This window comes from Pipistrellus kuhlii, unplaced genomic scaffold (assembly GCF_014108245.1).
Source record: "Pipistrellus kuhlii isolate mPipKuh1 unplaced genomic scaffold, mPipKuh1.p scaffold_m20_p_3, whole genome shotgun sequence".
In the NCBI taxonomy this organism is placed as follows: Eukaryota; Metazoa; Chordata; class Mammalia; order Chiroptera; family Vespertilionidae; genus Pipistrellus; species Pipistrellus kuhlii.
The window spans coordinates 60,386,708-60,400,292 of NW_023425529.1; the positions used below are offsets into that span (position 1 = coordinate 60,386,708).

General features: G+C 36.3%; 1 protein-coding gene and 1 pseudogene across 3 annotated transcripts in view; one reads left to right on the plus strand and one right to left on the minus strand.

Annotated features, from left to right (window-relative positions):
- The window catches only part of TBC1D15 (TBC1 domain family member 15), a 71,425-nt gene that overhangs the window by 29,727 nt on the left and 28,113 nt on the right, over positions 1-13,585 (plus strand). For 2 of the 3 annotated variants that reach the window (XM_036455708.2, XM_036455710.2), the window contains exons 5-8: positions 1,695-1,905; positions 9,787-9,889; positions 11,278-11,328; positions 11,596-11,793. In XM_036455708.2, coding sequence (XP_036311601.1) covers positions 1,695-1,905; positions 9,787-9,889; positions 11,278-11,328; positions 11,596-11,793 — 563 coding nt within the window. The remainder of the gene's footprint in view (positions 1-1,694; positions 1,906-9,786; positions 9,890-11,277; positions 11,329-11,595; positions 11,794-13,585) is intronic. The other variant, XM_036455709.2, reaches the window with a different exon arrangement.
- On the minus strand, positions 12,809-13,455 carry LOC118728818 (annotated as a pseudogene).

Consider the following 13,585-nt stretch of genomic DNA (forward strand, 5'->3'; position numbering starts at 1 on the left):
GTGTGTTACTTGAGCCTTTCTGGGCTTCCTTTGAAATGATACTTGCTAATGTGCCCATGAAATAGGAATGGTGCCTGCATTCCTTGCAGGTAGTAATTTCTGTAAGCTGTAGATTTCTTTGTGTCAATGTAGATCTTTTTGAAGTTGATGGAACTATTGTGTTCCTGACTGTATAAGAAGGGTGATATACATGCTGGTCAACAGCAATAGATCTATCCTTTGATCAAGTCCTATAAGGTAAATCATCTATGCTGTTTATATTTATCCTTGTACAATTGATGGTGTGGGATGGAATTAATGAAGACCTTGAATAACATTATGACACTTCTTAGGAAAGAACATTAGGTATAATGTTTTTAAAAAATTTAGGAACATGACATGCTTATGCCTGAGTTAACATGTTAAAATAAAATGATTTGAAATTATAACTAGATTAGAAACTGATTTTGTACATTAATGAGAAGAAACAACATTTTCCTTGTTCTTTAAATTTTTATTTAAATGGATAATCTTTAGGTTGCCTGTTATCAATTATGATATTGTTCACAAACTTAGGATTTAAAGCTTCTATAAACAGCCCACAAACTCAGAAACTGATTTATTTCAAATATAACTATAGTTTGATCTGAAACGAGGTCTTAATTTAATATAAGATTGATTTAACAGGAAGATTAAATGTATTAATTCTCTTGGAAGCATTCACAACTTATATTTTCACCCTTAATTCCCCACTGTACTTTGGGTTTTTGCCGCTCCCCACCCCCCAAAAATACTCTGGCTATTCACCCCAGTATTTTTTTTTATACTGGTATACTTATCTTCATTCAGTGTAGTCTAATAAAAATAATTTCAATGGAAGTGATGGGAATAAAGGTTTGTTTTTGTTTTAAATGATTGTCCAAGAGCAGCATCATTCATATTTGGGGGAGTGGAAAATATTAACATTTATTGAGTATTTGCTACATACTTTGCACTATACCGAATTAGTTGACAAGTATTATCTCTTTTAATTCTTAGAATAACATTGTGAGGTAAGTATAATTCTCTCCATTTTACCGATGATTAAATAGGCTAAAAAAATTTCAGTTATTTGCTCCAAATCATTCGCTTAGTAAGATTGTGGTATTGTAATTTGAATCCGCCAACCAGCTTCCAGAGTCATGTTCATTTTGGGCAAAGCTTATATTTAAATGGGGATAACCTTTTTAATTTGTGTGCAATAGGATAACTATTTTAAAAATTATTTTTTTAAAGAAAATATATGCTGCCATTTAAAAAAAAATTTTGTTGTTGTTGTTAATTCTTACCCAATATTTTCCCATTGATTTTTAAAAAATATATTTTATTGATTTTTTTACAGAGAGGAAGAGAGAGGAATAGAGAGTTAGAAACATCGATGAGAAAGAATCATCGATCGGCTGCCTCTTGCACACCCCCTACTGAGGGATGTGCCTGCAACCAAGGTACATGCCTTTGACTGGAATCGAACCTGGGACCTTTCAGTCCGCAGGCCAACGCTCTATCCCCTGAGCCAAACCGGTTTCGGCTGTGCTGCCATTTTTAATACAGGTGGGAGCCATAGTAATATGAATGGTATAGGGTCAACAAATTTCTCTTAGGCCATCATGAACAGCATTGTCAGTACCTTTTAAAAAGGTGAACAAAATATTTTGCCCCATTCTCTTGTTTTTAAGATACTCCAAGTCAAAGAAATGGGAAAAGCAAATGGTCATTCCTGTTCAGTTTGACAGACCTGAAATCAATCAAGCAAAACAAAGAGGGTATGGGCTGGTCGTATTTGGTATTCTGTCTGAAGGATGACGTCGTTCTTCCTGCTCTGCACTTTCATCAAGGTGATAGCAAACTACTGATTGACTCTCTTGAAAAATATGTGGTATTGTGTGAGTAAGTATCAATTATTTTCTACTTATTGAAATTGGATTGTTGTATTGGACTCAAGGCAAACTATTTTCACTTGACAGTGGGTATCAGCGACCCATGTGTGTACCAGGCACAAGCAGCTTTTTATTTTCCAGCTATTTATTTGAATAACATTTTTCCATTTTAATAATTTGGATCTGAAACCTATTATCATGTCACTGTTTTAAAGAGTGGTCTGATATTTTTATACACATTTAAGTGAAGATACATCAGTAGCTTATGGATTATATATTTACCAAATTTACCTTTTATTATGTAGTGTTTTTTTTTTTTTTTTTTGTGTGTGTGTGTGTGTTTTAAAGATATGTAGAGTTTTATTTGTAATATTGCAAATTTAAATTAGTGAAGTCTAAGCCTTTATAAAATTACTAGAGGCTCTGTTCAGGAAATTCGTGCAGTGGGGTTGGGATTCCCTTCCGCCCGGTCTGCGTCCTCTCACAGTCCGTCACCCCTTGGGGGATGTCTGCTTACTGGCTTAGGCTTGCTCCCTGCTGGCAGGCGGACATTCCCCAAGGGTCCTTAGTGCAGCCATGGAGGCAGGAGAGGCTCCCGCCACCACCGCTGCGCTTGCCAGCTATGAGTCCAGCTTCTGGCTAAGTGGCACTCTTCCAGTGGGAGTGCACTGACCACCAGGGGGAAGTTCCTGGGTTGAGTGGGATAAAGCTGAAACCGGCTTTCTGACATCCCCCGAGGGGTTCCGGATTGCAAGAGGGAGCAGGCCAGGCCGAGGGATCCCACTGGTGTATGATCAGGGTTGGGGAGGGACATGAAACGTTAGCCAGCCTGGGAGGGACCGTGGGAAGGCTCCAAGGTGTGTCCGGTCTGTCTCCCTCAGTTTCAATTGCCTGGACCCCAGCAGCAAGCTAACCTACCTGTTGGAGCATCTGCCCCCTGGTGGTCAGTGCACATCAGAGAGACTTATTGATCGGTCAACTGCCTCCTAGTGGTCAGTGCATGTCATAGCCAGTGGTTGATCGACCTTAGCATATAATTAGCATATTATGCTTTGATTGGTTGACTGGATGACCAGACTCTTAGCATATTAAGCTTTTATTATATAGGATTATAATCATTTTTCAAAAATCTTATATCATATTTATTCACCTATGTGCCTTTGTACACACATATTCTTTCTTGCTGTCACTCTCATCAAATATATTTTGGGTACCAATTATGTTCTGAGCACTGTCCTATAATAGTTGTTTGATATTTAGTAGATATTTAGTTTGATATTTAGAATAAAACAGGCACATTTCTTGATATCTGAAAGTTTATCATCTCATGTAAGTGGCAATAAAATCAAGAACTAAGATGAAGGATGTATGTACAAGGTGTTTTGGGAGCTCCCAGGAAGAGAGGAAGGGTTCCTCATTCAGATTGCAGGTTGGGTAAGGCTCAAAATACTTTCTGAGGAAGTGACATCTAAGACCTGACGAGTGAACATTAGTATGAAAGGGAAGGTTGATTTAAAAACAGATATATTTAGATAGAGAAAGGATGTAAAACATGATGTAATCGCAGAACAGAAGTAATTCAATATCACAGGTCTGAACAGTGGGTAAAGGGAGGTTACTAAATATAAAGATGAAGCCAAAGAGCTGGGTAAAGGCCAAAGCATGAAGGATCTTGTAAATCATGTTAGCAAATTGTTCAGTCATCTAGATGAAATTATAGTGGCGTGAAATGGGAGAGTGACGGGGAAGATACAAGTATTAGAGTTTGTGATTGATTGGATATGTGGATATGAGAAGGGAGAAGTTGAGATTTACAGCTTGGGGAACTGTAGGGATGATTGTTAACTTAATGAATGATGTCCTCACTTTAAAATAGAAAAATGTCCTTATTTTATTATGTCTAAGTTTAGTTTATATAAAGCTAAGAGTGATCCATAGTTGGAAGATACTATGTATTTTCTGGAATGAAATTTTCTCCTCTATCATGTTGATCATTTCTGGCTGGCATTAGATACGCTGATCATTACCAGTAATTATAAGAAAGGCAGGCCTGGTTGGTAGTATTTGGGCCTGGATCTTCAAGACTAGGCTACATACAGGAGATTAAATAGATTTCAGGTGAGGTATTGTCATGATTGGGGCAGAAGGTTTGGCCATCGGAATAGCACGTGTTAAAGACTTGGGTTTTACTTTTGAGCAAGCAAGCTCATTAATCAGTGTTGTGATGCAACACTCACAAAATAGCTCATTTGATCTGGGACTTGATTAAAGCATAGTACCAAGGGTTCACCTTGGTAGAACCTCTCTACTGGTGAGTTCATACTTTGGAGAACTGGGCTTAATTTTAAATGTGTTAGACTAACTATTCTACATGGAAAAGATGACATGTAATAAAAAGGATAAAAATGATATAATCAAAAACATTAACTTGAAGAAGAGGAATTTTGATGTAACATTGAATAAATCCAGACTTCTTACTATGGTCAAAGAGGACCTGCCCTATCTTAGCTCTGTTTATCTCTCTCTTCAAAAAAAAAAAAAAAAAAAAAAAAAAAAAATATATATATATATATATATATATATGTATATATATATATATATTAATTATTGATTTTTTACAGAGAGGAAGAGATAGGGATAGAGAGTTAGAAACATCGATGAGAGAGAATCATCGATCAGCTGCCTCTTGCACACCCCCCACTGGGGATGTGCTCACAACCAAGGTACATGCCCTTGACCGGAATCGAACCTGGGACCTCTCAGTCCAAAGGCTCCATCCACTGAGCCAAACCGGTTTCGGCTCTGTTTATCTCTTAAACCTTATCTCACACTATTCTCTTCTGTAGTCTTGCCACATGATTTTCTTTCAGGTCCTAAAACACCGTAAATGCTTTCTTGTCTTAGGGTCTCCATATGTATTCTGTTTTTTATGTGGGACATATTTTTTCCTTTCTGATCCTCATGATGTTAGTTTAATGGCACTTCCTCAGAAGAGCTTCTCTGGATGCTCCTGTCTCCCATATAATGTAGGTTCCCACGTCCATTCTTTTCACGGTCTCATTCTCTTGTTTGCTTCATTCATGGCTCTTAACAGAATAAAATCACTTTGTCTAATTTTTAATGTTCTGCTCTAGAATGTAGGCCCGATAGATAGGCAGGGATTACTTATATCTTGTCTGTATTGTCTCCTGAGTTCCTAGCCACAGGGCATAGCATATATTGCACAATTAATCTTAGTTGAATTAATAAATGGTATGATACTTTTAATTTTATAAGTAATGTTGAAAGGGATATTAAAATAAATAAATTGTACATTTGTTTTGTATGACTCCAAAGAGAAAATAGAAGGAAACACTCTATCTCTTTGTTTAAGAGATAGAGCGTTTTCTATCCTGGATGGGAAATGGATGTCTTCAGCAATCTGTCTATAATAATAAAAGCATAATATGTTAATTAGATTGGACAACTGAATGACCCTCTGGATGTCATTCTGGACAAAGCCATATGGGCCGAGGCAGAGGCGGTTAGGGGTGATCAGGCAGACAGGTGAGCGTTTAGGGGCGATGAGGCAGACAGGCAGAGTGTTTAGGGGCGATCAGGCAGGTGGGGAAGCTGTTAGGGGCAAATAGGCAGGCAGGTGAGTGGTTAGGGGCGATCAGGCAGGCAGACAGGTGAACAGTTATGAGCCAGCGGTCCTGGATTGCGAGAGGGTGCAGGCCTGGCTGAGGGACTGCCCTGCCCCCCTCCATGCACGAATTTCATGCACCAGGCCTCTAGACACATTATTAGGGAATGTGTAGCTTGAATGTGTGCTACACATTTCAATGAGGGATATTTTAATGAGGGATGTAAGTGAACTGTTGTTTTCTTTCCTGCATTTGTAAATTACTGAGTAGTAAATATAAGAATCAGACAGTTGCTGATAAAAATATCACCATTATCAGTGAAGCTTAGATAGGCAGCATCATAATAATTCACCCCAAATTAGTTTTGAAGGTACCCAGTTTTTGTCATTTTTAGATAACTGCAGGTCTCCCTCAGGACAGATCACTTATGATGTGTGAATGAGAGCAGACTAGAAACTGCTTTCTCTGTTGCCAGCCTAATCCAGGAACAGGAGAGAGCTGGGATGAGATTATGACAAACATGAACCTTGTTCTTTCCTGATTTCAACAATCAGTTGTGTCCCTGTGAAGGAGAATTTCTTTAGAACAAGTTCTTATTTCCATTTGGGAACATGAAACCGAGGGAACGGTATTCTTCTTTCTCCCTCTTTTTTTTTTTTTTTAGGAACTGAATCAAGTGCTGGAAAGAGCAATAATCAAAAAAGATATGACCCCTGCCTTCATGGAGTTTGTACTATTGTGGAAATGTAGCAATATACTGGAATGCCAATACTCTGTAATTGCCTAAGAATATACCACTTGTCTTTTGGCTGATGCACTTTAAAAATGTCTTGTTTTTTTTTTAGGGGCAACTAAGTCTTAAATTTCTTATATCTTTCCTCCTAGAGCTCTCCACAGCCCCTCATCACATAACATTGGCTATAAAAAATGAAATCATTCCTTTTTACAAAGTATCTGTGGTTGCTTGTTCATTAGGCAATCATTTCTTCTTCCCATCTACAGTTTACTGACTACAGTTTTAGCTGTAGCCGCAATGATCTGAGTCCAGATAGTTGAAGGTTGTATATTTGTTCCTCTTCTACATGCATAACCAGAGTTTTGACTTTAATGACCAATTTTTATTTGGATTTTAGAGAAATAATTTGACTTAATTATTGTTAGAAACAAAATAATAACCGCTGCACCAGCAGCACTGTGGTAGGAAAAACTATGTTTCTATGTTAATTTCTTGTTCTGGTGCTACATTTAAAAGTTGACCTATTATTTGAAAATATTATGCGAGAACCTGTACTGTAGGTCTTCATATTAAACATGACCCCAAAAAATGCTCAGAAAGATGGTGTTTAATGAAAATTGAACATTAAAAATTTTTTCTACTGCAAATGACTCAACTTCAGCTACTTTTATTTATTTATTTATTTATTTATTTTTTGATTTAAAATTTTTTATTGATTTTTGGAGAGGAGAGGGAGAGAAACATCGATGTGAGAGCAGAATTTAGGTGGGCTGCCTCCTGCACACCCACTTCCAGGGACCCAACTGAACCAGCGAATCAAACAATCTACTGAAATCAAACCAGGGGCAACCCTTCAGTGCCCCGGCCGACACCTACCCAATTGAGCCACACTTGCCAAGCATGGTTTGTTTTTAAAAAAGAGCCCTCTGACTTCCAGGCAGAGAAGAGGTTAAATGGATCAGTGGGAAAGCAGATCACTTTAGGGTAGGGGTGTCGAACTCAATCAGAGAAGGGGCCAAAATCTAAAATCCAGCCTAAATCGCGGGCCGAATGGTTTACTGAACAGTCATAAACTGTCATTGTGATGGAAACGCAGCGGAGTGCAGTGATGACAGCGCGGTGCGGGCCACATTGCAAGACCTGGCGGGACGGATTTGGCCCGCGGGCCTTGTGTTTGACACACGTGCTTTAGGAGGCTGCTTAGAACAGCCCCAGAATAGATGCCGGCATAGATCTTAGAGGAAACGACTGAAATAGATTTGGGAATTGTCGGCAAAATAATCACAATCTTAATCAAGTCATGAATAGTAACACTGCCATAGCAACACTGCCAAGGAGATACCTTGCATGTGTTCTGATATGATGCCATCAAGGGCACAGCATTTTTACCCAAAAGGTATAATCTGAATGTAATCATGAGGAAAATTACAACAAATCCATATTGAGAGACCTACAAAACAACTAGCCTGTGTTTAAAAATGTCAAAATGTCATTATTATAAAAGATAAAAGCTTAGGAACTGTTACAGATTAAAAAAACCAAACAAACAGAAAACTAGACATGATAAACACAACTTGCTTTGATTAGATTGCGAACCAGGATGGAGATTTTATATATTTATATATATATATATATATATATATATATATATATATATATATATATGTTGCATTTACTCTAACAACTGTAAATGGGACAATCAACAATGAAATAGGACTGCAAATTAATGAACACACTATTCGTATTACTTTCCAGGTTATGATTATTTTATTACATAAGACATGCCTCTGTTTTTTAGGAAATAACACATTTAATAGTGTAGCGATAAAGAAACATCATGTCTGCAATTTTCTCTCAAATCGGTCACAAAGTGCAAACATGAAATGTTAACCTTGAGCACTTATGGGGATTACCTATAATATTAATATATTAGCTTTGCAACTTTTTCTGTAAGTCTGAATCACTTTAAAATCAAACGTTAACAAAATTACTGGAGTCACTCCGGGACAGGGGGAAAAAAAAAAATCTAGCACTAACCATGAGTAAAAACGATTAGACAAAAAATCGGGAGAAGGATGAGTGGTGGAAAGAAAGATGGAAGAATGTTAAAAAAGAGTCAAATGGAATGTGGACTAAGTTACACTGGAGTCAAAGTTTCTGTGCTCCTCACTCTAAACTACTGAGAGAGGACCTTCCCTTCCGCCAGTCGAGCGCCGGGTCACCGAAGGCGAGCTCATGGCCGTCTTGAGCAAACAGTCGTCCAGGATCGCGCCGGCTCCGCCATGTTTTCCCAGTGATCTCAACTTCAGCTCCTTTTAAAAAGCCAAAGGGCTTACTAAGCTTCTATTGGCTCTGAAGATTGAGTGCTGTTTCTAAGTATGTAAGAATAAGATCCTGTTTTGGATTTCATATTCCCCTTAGCATTGCTGTTGCATTCTGTTATGTTAGAATTGAGAAGAGATAACTGTTATTAAAGTTCTTATCTCAAACATTTATAATAAACTATAAATAGATAGTAGCAAAATAATACATTAATTTTTATTTTAAACACAAAAGTTGTGGATTCATTACAGTTGACTTACTGAGTTATCAAACTTACTTGAATAGAAAAAAGTGGATAATTCATCTGATTACCTGAAATTAGATGTCTGCTTGGAATGTATTTTATTTGTTCTGTAGCTCTGCAGAAATACAAAGAAAAACTTGTGTCCAGAGCTTAATCAAGAACTAAAAAATATTATTGCCTGAACTGTACATTATATAACCTTGTTAAATATGTTTGCGTGTGTTAATAATTATGGTAAGCATAAATAATGATCTTTAACAGATAATCTTCCCATTTACATTTTTAAATAGGCTTTACTGATTTCAGAGAGAGAAAGGAAGAGGGGGAGAGAGAGATAGAAACATCAGTGATGGGAATCATTGATTGGCTGCCTACTGCGTGCCCCTTATTGGGGATTGAGCCTGCAACTCAGGCATGTGCCTGAATTGAACTGTGACCTCCTGGTTCATTGGTGGATGCTCAACTATGCAGCAACACCAGCTGGACTGTATGTTATATCTTTAACATCTTATATGCAATACTACCGAACTATAGAATGAAATTGGAAACCATTTCAAAATGGGACATTTTCCTAGAGTATATAATAGTATATATACTGATGAATCCTAGGGTGTGTTTTGTCTTACTTTAGTTTTGATGATATAAAGGAAGCTATATTTTTAAGGTTTTCTGCTATAATTCTAAACCAGAATTTGGGTTCATTACAATGTAGTCCTCCTGGTTTTACTTAGAAGAAAAATATACTTCTACCCTTTTATATTTGCTAATTTAATATTTCATGTAGTTTTGGAACTAAAGGTAGTTCTAAATACTCATTAATATTATATTAATGGGAAACAATTCTAAAACTGCACATTTAAGTTTTTCATTGTTGTTAAGGAAAAGTAACTGCACTAGAGTTATTCAGGTAGTAATTGATACATTATGCTAGCATTTTCAACACATCCCTTCTTTTTATTACAGAGCTCCAGACGATAAAAGAATACTTCTTGTGAATTGTCCGAATAAGAGTCTTTCACAGTCTTTTGAAAATCTTCTTGATGAACCAACATATGGTTTAATACAAGTAGGTTTCTTAAATCTGTCTGTATTATTAATCTGTTAATCTATCTCCATAATTTTATATACCCCCTACCTCTCAACTTCCTTGGTTACACAGAATGAGGCAAATATCTCTTTGTAAACTTTATAAAACTGTTCGCTGTAATTTTATAGAAATAATAGTATGTTTTATATTGTTAGAAGCTTCTTTGGTTCTTAGTTACTCTCAAAGCATTTTTCCCCTTTATCATAATACTGAAATAGCTTTCATTGATTAGGTGAAATACTGTGTAAGCTATTTTGAATTCATTAATGACAAACTTAGGCAAAGATCAGTTTGAATTTTTATTTTCTATTTAAGTAGGTTCTAATTCCTCTTAAAATATTTGAGTATATCCTTGCATTTGGCTAAAAATGTGCACTTGACACAATAAAGTTAGTCTATTTTTCACTCAGATTTGTATGTAAGCTAATAAAATTGTTGTTTGTTCATTCATTTATTCATTCAACAAATGTTTGAGTGCTTACTCTGTCCCGAATATTCTCTTGTTGTTGTTTTTTTTTTAAATTTATTTATTTTTTATTGATTTTAGAAAGAGAAAAGAAGAGAGAGGGAGAGGAAGAGGGAGAGGGAGAGAGAGAGAGAGAATGCAACATCAATTTGTTGTTACACTTATTTGTGCATTTATCATTTGATTTTTATATGTGCCCCGGCCAGGGATCAAATCTACAACCTTGGTGTATAGGGAAGATGCTCTAACCAACTGAGCTATCGGACCAGGGCTTTTCTTGGTTCTGAAGTTAAACAAGGTAAGTAAGGAAGACAAGAGAGCTAACCACTGATTAAAATAAAAAGGAGGGCCCTGGCCAGGTGGCATAGTTGGTTGCAGCGTCGTCTTGTACATCAAAAGGTTGCAGGTTGATTTTCAGGGCATATACCTAGGTCATGGGTTCGATCTCTGGTTGGGGAGGGTAGGGGGGGGTCAACCAAACAATGTTTCTTACATCAGTGTTTCTCTCTTTCTTTTCTCAATCCTCTCTAAAAATCAATGAAAACATATCCTCAGGTGAGGATTAAAAAAAAAAAGTGAGGGAATGTATTTTCTTATTGTGATTAAAATAAAGATTGACTTTAAAGAAGTAACATTTTTTTTTTTTTTTTTGCTAACTATGAATAATCAGGCATTTTGGGATTTAGAAGTAACCCTAGCGGTAGAAAAACCTTTTGCTGTTTTCAGGCACAGTACTGCCCAGAACTAATTATTTTTCTTGGCATGATTTACTAACCATATAGTTAGATTAAAATATCAGAGAATATTTAAGTATTGTGAGCTTTTAAACTTAGCTACCAAATATTTTGTGTTAGACTAGTGTGGTACTGCACACTTCAAGAAATAATGTTCTTTTGTGAAGGCAGGACTGCTAGACAGAAGAAAGCTGTTGTGGGCCACTCACCAATGGAAAGTAAGCACTGCATATCTTTCTGATGTGCAGATTGAATGAAGCCTGCAAATCATTGTTTGCCTGTAATTCAATCAGTAGCATTAATTTCCCATTTAATATATTGTTTTAATCAAATGAAAAGATTGGCTTAGAAAATAAATTTTTTCTCCTTAGAAAAAATATTTTAAGATAATCTTAGACCACTCTATTTTAGTGCTGATTTCCCATCATGGGGTATTTTTATTTTTCATTTGAATTAATGCTATTATTTTTCTTTTTACTACATAGAAAATTAAAAAGGATCCTTATACAGCAACCTTGGTAGGATTTTCCAAAGTTACAAACTACATTTTTGATAGTTTGAGAGGCAGCGATCCCTCTACACATCAGCGACCACCTTCAGAAATGGCAGATTTTCTTAGTGATGCTATTCCAGGTTTAAAGATAAATCAACAAGAAGAACCGGGATTTGAAGTCATCACAAGAGTGAGTGGAGATTTATATTAATATAGCTCTTATATTTTATCAGGAGGAATCCTTTGAAACATGTATAAATGATATATAAATAGAAACTCGATTTTAGTTATATCTGCCTCTTTCTCATAATCTTTTCTTGTAACTTTCTGCTAACATATTTAACAACTAACACTTATCTTGCCACCAAATTGTTGTTCATTGATTGCTCTATATTCTTTCTGTTCATTAATATTGGATCTCTTTTCTTTGGTTACTTTTTCTTTACTGTTATAATTGTGTTATTATTGTTGTTAATCTCTTAACTGCAACTAATTTATAAATTAAACTTTATCACTGGTATGTAAGTAAAGGAAGAAATAGGTATATATGGAGTTCAGTACTATCCACGATTTCAGGCATCCACTGGAATCATGGAAATTGTTCCCTACAGAAAAGGGAGGGAATATTATATACTGGATACTATGCCAGTGAGTTTTGGTATTCAAAATATTTTTAAAAAACAAACCCAAATACTCTGCAAAGTAATTCTGACATTCATATTTAGTATCATTTAACTTTTCTACATATGAGTCTTTAGAATTGTAACTATTTACAAAATTTTCCTTTTCTAACAATAGCCTCTAAATTTATGGATCCACCCCAAAGTGTCCCTAAAAGATCTCTTGCCTCTTGGAAATAAAACTTCTTTGCCTGAGAAGCAGATTTTTTTTAAAGCTCTAATTAATGACTTCTTGTGGTCCTTACATAAACTGCTTTAGCCACTTGTGCCCCTCTTGTATATTCAGTTTCTTTCTTTTCTTTTTTTTTTTTAATATATTTTATTGATTTTTTTACAGAGAGGAAGAGAGAGGGATAGTTAGAAACATCGATGAGAGAGAATCATCGATCAGCTGCCTCTTGCACACCTCCTACTGGGGATGTTCCCACAACCAAGGTACATGCCCTTAACTGGAATCGAACCTGGGACCTTTCAGTCCGCAGGCTGATGCTCTATCCACTGAGCCAAACCGGTTTCGGCTATATATTCAGTTTCATCTGAAGACTGTAAGACCTCTTTGACCATTCCTAAGTTCAAAGCTTGTTTTGAATCCAATTTGAGGGCCCCACTTAACATTTGGAGAGCTTGTCTACTGTGGATAATTTCAGCCAACCGGGCAGCTTTGCCTCAGCTTAGTATTATATCCATCTTTTTGTGAACAAATATGATCTAACTCTTTGTAGTCATTAATCTGAAATTACATGCTGTAATAAATTCTGCTCCAACCAATGCTTAACCTTGATACAGTGGGACACTTTTTAAAGGAAGTTTCTGAAATTTACTAAGGTGTTTTTATGAACATACATAAGGCCACTCCATCTTCTGGGGTTCCTAGTACTTTCATTGCTTTCAGATCAGATCCTGAGGAGAAAGTTAACACCCAAGAAGTCATTCCTTGTATTTGGATTGTTCATAGTGAGGAAAGCCAATGCCATTGTCTTCCTTCCAAAGGTCACTGGATCTCCCAGGAAACTGTGGAAGTTTTCTTTTAATTTCTGCCATATGGAAGCCACAAGTTGTATTATAAAGTGACAGTCCCATTTGATGTAGCAATTTTGTCCTTAGAGACATAGATAATGTCTTCAAAAGGCTTCTTGCCATTTCCTGTTTGAACTCTATTCCTCTTTGCAAGCTGTTTTTTCTTACTGGAATGATCTGATTGCTTATAATAATAATGAACAGTTGGTTTCATCGAGTGCATAGCAGTGAATAAATAGTGACCCTAGAGTGTTGCTTTTAGTTCTGTTCCAGAAGCAGCAGTCA